The sequence below is a fragment of the Phalacrocorax aristotelis genome, chromosome 9 (genome assembly GCF_949628215.1).
Source record: "Phalacrocorax aristotelis chromosome 9, bGulAri2.1, whole genome shotgun sequence".
NCBI lineage: Eukaryota > Metazoa > Chordata > Aves > Suliformes > Phalacrocoracidae > Phalacrocorax > Phalacrocorax aristotelis.
In genome coordinates, this window is record NC_134284.1 from 21,937,484 (window position 1) to 21,949,848 (window position 12,365).

Genomic DNA, 12,365 nt, shown 5'->3' on the forward strand with positions numbered 1-12,365 from the left:
GAGCAGGTCTGAATGGCTTATTTATCAAGATGTAACTCCACAAGACACTGGCTGCAACTGGCTTCAAGCCAAGGCGGCTTACACTCTCAGGTATTGCAGAGCTTCCATTATAAACCACATTTCAAGGTGAGGCGATTAGTTGCCTCATTCCTCTATGACCTTTGCAGAAAGGAAGAACAGAATCTGATTGCTCTCCTAGTTCTAATTTTGTTTCTTTTAATTCTCTGACTTCCTTCTCTTGCAGAAGATATAATAATCCAGGGCAGACAGACATCTTTAGGTAGATGTCCTCTACATTCATGCAGGATTAATGTGTCTCATCCGTGCCCAAAGCAAGCTCTCCCTTGGTCTTCCTCTCTGCCCCTGCGAGCTCTTTCAGACCCATGCACAAGGGAGACAGGATTTCAGGACAGTGGATGTAGCACCGCTCTCTGTTAAAATAACACTTGGATAATTCTGAGAACTGAAGAGTATGATTTGGCAGCAAGTTCAGCCTGGGATAAAATTTAATCTGATTCATTTATGCATGCAAATGGAAAGCTTTTATTAGCATACATTTCTCAAAGAAAACAAACTATAGTTCCTGGAGATGTTCACCATGAATTACCCTCTTCCAGCTTCTAGTAGCAAGTTTTCTTCCTTCCCCAGCTCCACTTTATCTCCTTTCTAGCAACACATACTCAAACCAAAGCAAATATAACTCCTGCAACAAACTCAGTGAACTGAAAGCAGAGGAAGAAGAGGCAGAGGGAGCACAGCTGATTTGGATCTTGACTGAGATAATTTGAAAGCACTTGGAGGAAAAAAGTTTTTACCTCAATACGATAAAATAGTGACTCATAAAGATGATCAACGTGAGACTTCAAAAAAATACATCTTCACAAACAGGGAGAAGTAGAAGAAAGCAGGTTAATTCCATTGACAAGCATTTTGTCCCTCTTGCATTAAAAAAAAAAACCCTAAGCCAAGCCAAAATGAAATCTGATTGCACTCAGCCTTCACACCAACTGGGGTGCTCTGGAGAAAACACCAACAAGCACAAGCAAACCCAGAGGAAAACCACCTGTTGCCAAACACAGGAACACCACATGCTGGGACGGAAGATGGCTTGGTAGCTTCATGTGAATTATCAAGTTGTAAAAGTTTACAATAGACGAGGCAGCATATATGTAGTACAGTTCATGTGAATTGTTAGACGACATTATTAGCTTATGCTGTCGGATGGTGAAGGAGAGAAAAAGAAGATGTGAAGAGGAATTTGGTCAGGTAGTTACAATGGTCCTGTTGGAAAGCGAAGACCTGCTCCACCAGAACTTTCCATGTTCATACACAGAAAAGTGTGTCATTAGGCAGTCTGGATAACTTTAAAATAAATCCTCTGGCTTTCATGTGCCTTTCATCCCCAACCCTAACATAGGGTTGTCATCTAGAGAAACACATCAAAACCGTGAGAGTCTCAAATACTAAAGAAACAGAAATAAACCCCTGCTACAATGGATTAAGAACACATTTTGATTTTAGTCAAGACAAACACAGAGCAGTGGGAAAGAAAGCCTATGCGCATCAGTATTATCTGAGTACCAGAACTCAAGCTTGAACTCCCTCTGTGAAACCAGTCATTAAACGCTACTTTCACATCCAGAGCAGCCCCAACCTTCTGTAAGGATGCAGCGTGCAAGAACATACACGTGTAGCAGGACTGGCAAGCCAAAATGAAGCGGGCAGCTCACACCAATCTTTTTGTCACGTGGACATCACGTTAGCACGTTAAGCTGTGTTTTCCATGCAGCTCCTGAGACGCAGCCTGTGTTTAGGCTCCAAAACTGATCATTAGTGTGATAAATGAAATGAGTGGAAACTTTGGCTCATAAAGCCCAAACTGCAACAGCTCTGCAGTCAGTCACTCTTTGTAAGTTTTGGTTCATTGGTGAAATGAGAATATATGAGGTCAAGTGAACATTTGGTTCGTAATTAAGTGCCTGAATGACAAAGCTGTCTACTGGCTTGAGTGACGCAACATAGGGGTCTCATCTGAGATTGCTGTAGGCATCCAGACTACCCCTGCAACAGGCTTTCATCATCAGTCTCAGCATGGAAGTGAAAGACTAAATATGCATGAAAAAATTTTGCTCTGTGGGACAGATAGCAAAAAAAAGCTTAGACACCCCTCCCACCATATAAAAGGAAGTCAAGGATTTGAAGGGTACCCAAGATCTGACCAGCTGAAACAAAACCTGAATAGAACTGGCTGTGTTAATTAGTTTCAAAACAGTCTTGAGAGACAGATGGGTATCAGCTTTCCAGACCTCAGCAGCTACATCTGGATCTCTCAGAACCTCAGGACGGTCCCTCTCCTGAGGGACCAGAGCTGGACGGGAAGCATGCACTGCCCTTCTCCTGCAGACACAAGCCACCATCACCAGGGTCACAACCGCTTCCTGACTTCAGAGTAGTCACACTGGCGTGACCTCCAAGTTCCTATATTAAAACAAGCTCATGGTGAGTGATACTGTCAACTGCACCGTCACAGACGAAGGATTTTATAGCGTCCCTTAGCTCTATTAGAAACCAAAACATGGTGCTTCCTCTTGATGCAGAGTTTTTGCAGACAATTAAATCTCCTGTCTTCTTTGACGCTTCTGATAAACACACAATGCTTTAAAGTTTTGAAAGGCCAACACTGAATACATCAAAAAGACTGTCTACATTCAAAAGAAATGCACCTTAGCCAGCAAAAATTCATACTCTGTCTTCTTTCAGCTAAGGTCAATAATCATATTAACTCCTGGAAGAAGGCTGTTTCTCTTTAACCAACACTAGGTCCCTTGAAAACGTTTTTCTTTAAAATGGGCAGAAATGGAAAAACTCACACAGGAGTCCCTAAAACTTCAAATCACTCCTTGTCCTGTATCCAGGAAGATCTTTAAAAAAAATAAAGACAAAAAACCTACGAGTAACAGGAACTAAATGTTGTTCAGTGGCATTAATCATCAGGGCTGGGAAGTCCCCTACCCAGTGTAGAATCTGAGAACAAGGACAGGGACAAAACACTTCCCAGCTACTCTGAACAGTAACTGCTGGAACTGCTCAGGATTTGAGTACCTTGTCAAAAAGGGAGAGTTTTCTCATTTGGGCAGGATTTTTATGATTTACCAATTTTAAGCATCACATAAAGGTACTGGCCACAGTCCCTCCTGCGCTATCATTTGGTTTCTGAGGACCACGCTCTTCCCCACTTGTCTACTTCTGTTTGCCTTGTTACTTTCCCTGGGCAAACAGCCCAGACAGATTTATGTTTCTTTCCTTATATATATCCGAGACAATAAGTCTGAAGTGGACATTTCATACTGTTATTTATAAATACTATATCTTTATTGAGTTAATACTGCAGTTCATGTTTATCATGAACATGGGTAAGAGCCAGAAAGCTTTAATCATGTGTCCAGATGCAGTCATATGAAGGATCAGTATTTAACAAAGTTATCTTCATTGGCATTGTTCTCATATGTCACGGAGCCAGGGCTCTCTTGCCCTTCCCATTTTTCACTGAGCCAAGAGAAGCATAATTAGCCCTTAGTTGTGAACTACTCCGACTGCACTTGCAAAACACCTATTGATATACATTAGGTGGTCCTTTGCAAAGAATGGCAAAGTACTTCTGACCATTAGTGCACAACAGAAGGACAGCAAGTGCATGGGCAACCAGCCCCTGGGCTTTGGCAGCAACTCAGAGCTTCAGCTGGAATCCTGTGAAATGGACAGTTCGGGCTGCGATACAGCTCTCACGATAGATGAATAACACATAGGTGCCTGATCATCAAGGGGTTTACTGTACCGTTATTTGGATTTCTTTCGGAAAACATAGGAAAAACAGGCTGGAAGAATAAAAATGTAGCTTACCATAAGCACTCGAGAGTTATGAGGCACTAGCAAGATTAGTGCACATCTGAGACCTTTCACAGGTTTCAGAAGCACTAATGAATTATCCCGAGGGACAGGTCCAAAAAAGTAAGACCTGCCATGTTGCCATTGACAGTGATGGTAAACTGGATGGGGAGGAAAAAAACACACGTAGGCAGTTTATCTGAAGTTCATTTTCTCCCCTATGAATATCTTCTCCTGGTGCAACATACAAAATGCTTTCTTTCTGTTGACCGGGAGACTGAAACTGCTGTGCCACTGTGGACAACCACTGCTTGAGAGTTTCAGTCCCTCTGAGGGACAATCCTGGGTGCAAGTCCTAAATGTCAGCTTCCATGTAAGTCTGGCTAAAATATGGAGCATCTGCCCTGCGGGTCCCAGTACAAGGACAGGAGCACCATGGCATCCACTGTGATGGAGGTTAATTAGACACTTGAGACTTGTTGCACAACCATGTAACTACAAGAGTCTCCAACCCAACCCAAACACAAAATAGAAAACTGAATAGTTGCTGAAAAAGCCATAAAGCCAGCAGTACAGAAAAGCAGAATATGATTTACTGCCTTCAGACAACATTTGGTCTTCTACTTAAAATCCCTGTGCACATGAAGACACTGGTGCCACAATCTGATCTACCTGGGCCATTTGGTGTGCACGGGTAAAGCATCCCTGACTGTAGCAGGGCTCTGGATGGACTCAGACCTATGGAGCACCACCAGAGTGACCAAGGCAGCGCCACAGCCTGTAGGAGCTGCATTGCAAGGCTGGGGTCTGGCTGCTGTGTAAATCTAATCACACCACTAAACAGCCATTTTTCCTGGTAATGGACACTGCGCAAGAGCAGAGGCTTCTTTGCCAGCTTGGGCCACTGCAAAATGCACTAATCCCCAGTCTTAATTAGGATAAGATGAAGATACAAAGGGATACAGGCATTAAAGACAAGGACGGCAATATAAATATTTTATTTGACATTAACCCTGTGGCACATCTTTAGTGAGCATTTACTTTGTAAGTAACTAGAATTATACCACAGAAAGAGAAAAACATTAAAATTTCCATAATGAAGGAAGCAACAACGCTGGTCTAGAAAGGTCTCATTTCTGACTAGAAACAGCAAAAGATGCTAACACAGCAAGTATAAAAAATAGGGTAGCTCATTGTTCATAGATTCACTGGTTCTGAATTACACTGATATGTATCAGAGGTAACTTTCAAGGTACTACAGCATAAAATATGGTTTTATATATGTCTGAATTTGTGGAAAATAATTAACAGAATCCCTCAAACTATTACCCTATTTCGTATATACACTATATCGTAGAGATGAGTGTTATCTTTTAAGCATTTTTTTACAACACCTTTTCGGATTCAGTGGGATTTCTGGTTTTAGGAAGAAATCCACCTTGCTTGCAGGTTACATGTCCATAGGCATTCACTCTGTAGACATGCAGGCCGTTGCTATTATGAGCCTCCTTAGAAGATGCTGATTTAAGCTTGTGTTTGTGCCTATAAAACCTCAAACTACAGCTAAAACGCAGCTCAGCTGTTTGCATAGAAATATGCAGCAATTATAATGAAGTAAAATTCATCCTGCAATCGTCCACCTACAGTCCCTGTATTTAACTGGTTGGTGAGAGATAAAAGTAGAATAGCAGGTGAAGAGACATGTAGAAAAAGACACTAAAAGGTGCTGTGATGCCCTTCACCATGCCCACACTGACACAGATGTGAATGCTTATCTGGTAATTTCTTCGCCTGAATACATAATTTTGGGAACCTTTTGACTTCTACATGACAAGACAGATAACCTTTGGCTCTTCCCTTTTAGATATATGCCCTTAACAATCATTCTGTAATAACAGCAAGTTTAAACAGCACAGGACATAAACAAATAATGTTTAAATGGACACTGAAAAGCCAAAATGCCCAAGGTTGCTTCCTTTGTCCAACAGAAAACAGTCTTTAAAATGGAAAAAGGAAACAAAGCCAAAGTCATTCCTGTGCAATATTTTCAAAGTAAATGCTACAAATACTTCAGGATGCAAGTGACAACCTTGAAATTGTCTTGAGGAGAAAGAAAATTATTTTAATTTCTGTCCAAGCTGACTGGAGAAAACAAAAAACAAACAGGAGACACTATGAGAAGTACATTGTATTTTTAAATCTGCATTAGTTTTAACACAGTGTTTTGAAGACTGTCATTTTTAAACTAATGCCATTCAACTTCAGGCAAGTGATACGGTCCGAGATGGCACCAGCTCTCCTAACGCCGAGGCTGGCCAGTGCTTGAACAGCTCACCAAGGGAAAAAAGAGGTGATGTTGGCAAGTGACAGCAGATCAACCCCATGCCTCGAGTCAGGTCCATGCTTGGATGCCGAACACAGTCTCTTTACAATGAAGTGTTAATATGCGGGTGTAGGAGTTGATTTGACTGCGGAGCTACTGGGCATGTTTTGAATTTGGTGTAGTTTCATCCATGCAATGGGACAGAGAGCCCAGACTTCTAATTTGTTAGAGAAATTAGGCATTGGCCTTGTTAAAACTGCATGCTGAAACATGCAATCTGTACTTTGTCTTACCTCTCACTCCTCTATTTCACTGCCAGGGTTTCCTACATCTGGAGCAGGTAAGCCTTCCTTCCATTGCTGGCAAATACTGTCAGGTGTGAGAGTGCCCTTACGGAGACCATCCCCACCAGAAGACTTAGATTTCCAGCTTTATCTTTGCTTTCTTTTGCCTGGATCTGAACCTTTATTTTGAGCCTGTTTATCTTCACTTTTGTATAGAATGGCATCACTTTGTGGTTCTACAGGGCTTCATCTAAGGTTCTCCAGACAATTTAATCTTTCCAAATGTCACCTTAATTTACAAGGAGCTCCACTGAAATGAACATGTCTACAGGCAGAATGAAATCCCTCTGAACAGGGGGACAAGTTATGGAAGAGTTAAAGTAATGAACAGTTACAGCACCTTACTTTTGTCAGAATGAAAGGATAAATTAAAAAAGATTCCCTTCCATTTATAAAATTTCCATGTGTTTGAAAGGCATGTCAAACTATAGGAAACAGGCTGAATGCTGCTGTAACTTGTATTTTAAAAAAGTACTTTCTGTAGTTCAGTGCAACAGTCATAGGAATTATGTTTCATACGTAAATGGATAAGCAAAAATACAGAGAGAAAAATTTTCAAGAGCTCCTGACTGACTATGAAGCACATGCCTTTGCATGTCCATCAGAGATGCATAAGCTCCCCAAAGTAAAGATATGTAGATACTCTCCCTGACAGAGAGTTAACTATTATTAGTTAAGGACTCATGTTACCTCTTAAGACATAGATTTCGGTACTTGCTTTCTCAGAGGAAGCTGAGGTTTGTATCAGTAACAACTATAGTTACCACTGCCTAAAGCTTACAAAATTCTAGGTCTTAGGCACCCAAATGGGAAGACAAGCAAAATCAGAAAGCGCTGGGAGTTTATGACTAAGTGATTCACCCAAAGGTACAAACTAGGGCAAGGATGGGGAGCCAGTGGGGCTGGTATTGCTCAGTCTACTTCTTCCAGCCTGTCATCACTGTTTTTTGCATTATTTCTGACAACACTATAGTATATTCCTGTGTAGCCCTCCAAATATGTTTGAAGGCCACGCAACCCTCAGCAGACCAAGCCTGAGAATCAGTAAAGTATTTAAACCTACTGAAATCAAGGAATAAACCCCTATGGATTTATGTCGGTTCTGGAGACTGAGTAGCGAAATGATGAGTAGCAGGACTTCGGGCTCCCTGTCTAGTCCTCTGATAGAAGAATGGTAGACTTCTACCACCCCAGCCCATGTATTCTATTATATATATTTATACATACATATATATATACATGAAATGAATATTCAAACCATAATTATTTTTAAATGGTGGTAACCACGCTTGTTTGCCAGAGATGGACAAAAACATCTGACTTAACAAGTATTCATCTCCAAGTATTCATCTCCACATATTTCATTCCAAGGAATGTAAGGAGAGATACGTGCTACTAAATATACATTCAGAGTATTGCAAAGCAATATCATCTAAAAGAGAATAATTCCTGCTGAGGATGTTGCCTCTTTCTAGTGAGTGCAATTCGCCGCACAAGGGAGTATATTTCTGATGATCCTAAATCAAGCTTCCAGTAGGGAAGATTTTAAAATATTCTTGTGTTGTAACAAAATGTTCCTGCTGGTGTTTTAATGAAAGAAAGAAAGGAAGGAAGAAAAAAACCATCTCCTGGCAGGAAATTAATTATTGAGCATTCCTTTGCTTGATGATGCGCTCCTACATTCTGCGCAGGCTTTCCATTTTCCTCTTTCAGTATGTGGAGAAATTCACAATGGAGAATATACAAACAGAAGAAAGAGCACAAGAATACCAGTTTATGAATGCATTTAGAAACTAAACAGACCTGGAGTGAGGAACTCAGTTTGTGCATCACGACACCTGGCGCTTATTCACTCTGTACATTCCCTTCGCCTCTTCTCCATCACACTGTCACTTTTGCTTCTGTTCTCTGAAATTGCCTCTGTCGAGAACGGAAGCAGTGTGCCTGGCTTTTAGCATCACTTACCTATGACAGCTTTGAGCTATCGCTTCCTTCACTGAAAAAATAAAATGGAAAATCTCAGATCTTGGTGGAAAGGGAAAAAAAAAAACCATCTCATATGCATATGTCTAAATATCCAGATGTAATTCCATTTTTAAAACTGTCCCTTTCTTTCCCCTATGTTCAGTCAGTTTAGCAAATTTCACGCCTGGATGTCAGTTTTAGTCTCCCTGTGAAAAAGCTGAAAGCCCCACGCATGCCATAGTGTCACCCATCAGTTACATGACAGAATATACAGTTCCTGAGGCTGCTTCTGCACCCAGCACATGCACCTAGAACAACTCCTGAATTCAGTGGGATCATGCCACTGCAAAAGCACCCCTGTGAGAGCAAACACTTCCCAGTAGCCAGCAGCCTGGATCTTTCCTGGATGTGGAACTACCAATCTAGAGAGGGAAGATGCAACCAACTGAAAACAGCATATGCCATCTTCAAATAGTATTTTACATCAGCAGTGCTCTATAGCTTAGCTAAGACATAACGAAGAGTTTTTCAAGAGAAGTGAATAATTTTAGCTTTTAAAAAAGGAGGCAGAGAGGGTATGGAAAACTGCTACAGCAGATGGCTGTATGATGCCTGCAGAAACTTTAATACCAGGTAGACTGCTCAGCTGCTAGAAGTACTGTTTCTTGTGGCCATCACCACTTGAGCTTATCTCCTTGGGCTCTTCCATCAGCTGCTGGGCAGGATGGCTCACAAACAGCATGGCAGTAATGCCTCTGTCTGCCTTCCAGACCTGAAAGACCTCATATTTGGCCGGAACCATGCATCAAGCAGAAGAAGGTGGTCAGTCTCCATCTCTGCACGTAGACCTGCTAGTGTTTTCACTGTGTTGTTCATATCTGCAAATACTTAGCTACTGCCCCCCATCCTCTCCTTACCACATACTCCCTCTTGAGTCTATGGATCTTGGGATTCCTATATGGGGTGCCCAGAGACCAGGAAGCACCCTCACATATGTGAAATGTCCCACTGAAAGGAAGCATTCTGGAATAAGGCAAACCATCAGCTTCATAGCACCTACCCTAAACACAGCTGGTCTTGCAAGAGAGTGCTGCAGGAGCAGAAGACACAGCAGCAGACAGGGACCCTCACCACCCAAGGTCCTTCAGGTGGCCCTGAGCAGCAGGGCCCTGCAGGAGCTCTGCTAGTGCTGCTGGAAACTCTGCATCATCCTCGACTGGTCCTTCATCCTCGACTCATGACGTTCTAGCACATCAAAACTGTTACTGATTCTGCAGTTGACAGACAATGCTACTAGCGGTGATTCAGATCACATTGTTTTGAGAGGAGAGAATGAATTTTTAATTATGAAGCAGGAGCAAGTTTAATTACTACATATGAACAGAGAGCATATGCTGCCATTTTACAAGAAACTATCCTGAAGAGAGGCAACATGCTTTGCCACTGAGCTCCTGAGTGACAAAAATCACACCCTCCCGAGTATCAGACTCACCATCTGTAAAATGTTTTTCATCTCCAGAAGATAATGTGAGAACTATGTGTTACAAATCGTATATACTGTAAGTGATAGATACTATCACTTGCTTCGGAGCATCACCTTAGAACAAATGCCTTTTCTCCCCTATAATAGCCCACACCAGGCATAAAACTTCTTAAAACCCTATTTAGTAATGCAAGCACAGTGACAACTGATACATCTCTCAAAATTCCTCTTGTATAGTAAGAGGGGAACAGGTGGTTTTTTTCATGAACATAATGTTATTCAAAGGAATTTGCCCTGTAGGATGACATTCTCCTACAGGACTATAGGAATTTTAGAGAAGGCTGCATGCATCTGTATAAATGCATTTTAAGTTCCAGAAAGGGAAATAAGTTTAACTCCTTCTCACACAAATGAATGAGAGGCAAAATAAAAAAACATGTTATTCTTTTTAAGAACAGATTTCTTTTCTATTCCTTCTCAAAAAAATGCCCATGAATTAACAATTAAACCTGGCTGAATCGCTACAGTTTTGAGCGACAAGAGATCAGATGCAGGCCATCCATGGTAACACGCAGAATTGAAAGAGACAGAGCCAGGAGTCAGAAATGTAGAATTACGTTGTAATCAGAGACTGTCAAAACCCAAGGGGAGCTGAACCTGGAATCAAGAGCCCGGGCTGTACTCAGAATCTGAATTTCAGAGGTTATGATGATGCAGGTGAAAATGTTGTGGAGTGACCCCATCAGCAGCTAACTGCATTAATGCAACATCAGAGCTGAAAGAACAGCTACTTTGGGTCTCTTTTCTGATAAATTATACATCTTCTATAATCAAGCCAAACCAAAACAGATTTCCAGCAACTGCACAGCTTCTGCCAGTAGACAGTGCTTTAATATCATTATGCATAAGCAGGAAGAGATAATGACCTATAATTTAAGTCTATTATTTATATGGAACATGAAGATACATTGCAGTACCATGTGAGCTGTTGATTACGATCGGTATGTTACATTAAACGAATTGTTCTCCCATAAACCACTACTGCCTTTTCTTCTTTCATCGGCTCTTGCTGTCCTTGCCAATCATGAAGAGTTGGCCGCTGAGGCGCAAACATAACTTTGGAGGAGCTACTGCATCAGTACCGAACTATGTTCAAACCTAGATATTTGCATCCCTTCCGCCAGCACGGGCTGTGGCAGACCAGGAAAGCATCTCGCAGACGATTTATCCAAAAGCTCTGCCCATGGTTACTCATGAGAAGGGAGATGCCACTGAGTGCTGGGACAGCCAGCGGCTTCCCTTCACACTGCGCTCGTAGGGACCCGGAGCCGAGCACCTCCGAAGCTGCAGGTCGGAGCGGCAGGGCGGGCTCTGCGCCGCCGCCTGGGGCCGCCCGCACGGGGCTCCGCGGGGAGCAAGAGCCAAAGCTCCCGTTACCGGCAGCGGCCGGGCGAGCCCCGGCACCGCTCGCCCCGCAGCGCCCGGCCGCCGCGGTCCGCCCGAGGCAGCCAGCTGAGCCGCAGCCCGCTGCCCCCTGCTCCCCGACGGTGTGGGTGGCAGCGGCCCCCCGGGGCGGGGACGCCGGCTGTGCCGCCCCCGCCGCCCCCCGCCGCCCGCGGAGCCCCCGCGCCCCGCTCCTCCGGCGGCGCCCGGCGCCGCTCGCCCCCGCGCCGGGGCTCTCCGCGGGCAGGGCGGGCCCGCCGCCGCGCTCGGGGGACACTCCGGCCCCGCCGCCGCGCCGCCCCGCGCCGGGGAGCCGGGGGAGCCGGGGGAGCCGGCGGCAGGCGGCCCGGGGGGGCGGGCGGCCGGGGGGGGGGCGGCCCCGGGAGCCGCCGGCGGCCCCGCGCCGAGGTATGGCGAGAGGCGACGGAGGACGGAGCGGCAGAGGCAGAGGGAGAAGGAAAGGGAGCGGGGCGGCGCGGGGGGCGGAGGGAGGGGTTTCCCCGGGGGTGTAGGTTTACCTTGGAGGTTCTGCACTCGGATGTCGCTGATGTGCCCGATGAGCTCCTCGCGCTGGAACCAGTCCCACTCCTGCCCGGCCATGGGGCCGCGGGGCCGCCCGCTGCGGGGCCGGGGCGGGGTGACGGGGGGCGGCGGGAGCCGGCGGCACCGCCACCGCCGCCTTCACCGGCACCGACGGCGGGCGCCGAGCGGAGCGGAGCGGCGCGGCACGGCGCGGAGCGGGCGGGGGGGCGGCCCCTCTCCGCGCCGCGCCCCGCCCCGCGGCCCTCCCTCCCCTCCCGGCCCGCCTCCCGCCCTCCGCCCGGCCGGGGGCGGCGGAGCGGCGGCAGCAGCGGGGCGGAGCGGGGTGCGGGGCGGGCCGTGCCCCTCGCCGCCGGCCGGCCCCCCACCTGCCGCTCCTTTC

General features: G+C 45.3%; 1 protein-coding gene across 1 annotated transcript in view; it reads right to left on the reverse strand.

Moving 5' to 3' along the window:
- The window catches only part of CLMN (calmin), a 72,878-nt gene extending 60,731 nt beyond the window's left edge, over positions 1-12,147 (reverse strand). Inside the window, exon 1 of the mRNA XM_075103823.1 lies at positions 11,962-12,147. Within this exon, the coding sequence (XP_074959924.1) occupies positions 11,962-12,043 (82 nt within the window). The 5' untranslated portion in view covers positions 12,044-12,147. The remainder of the gene's footprint in view (positions 1-11,961) is intronic.
- Between the last annotated feature and the right edge of the window lie 218 nt (positions 12,148-12,365).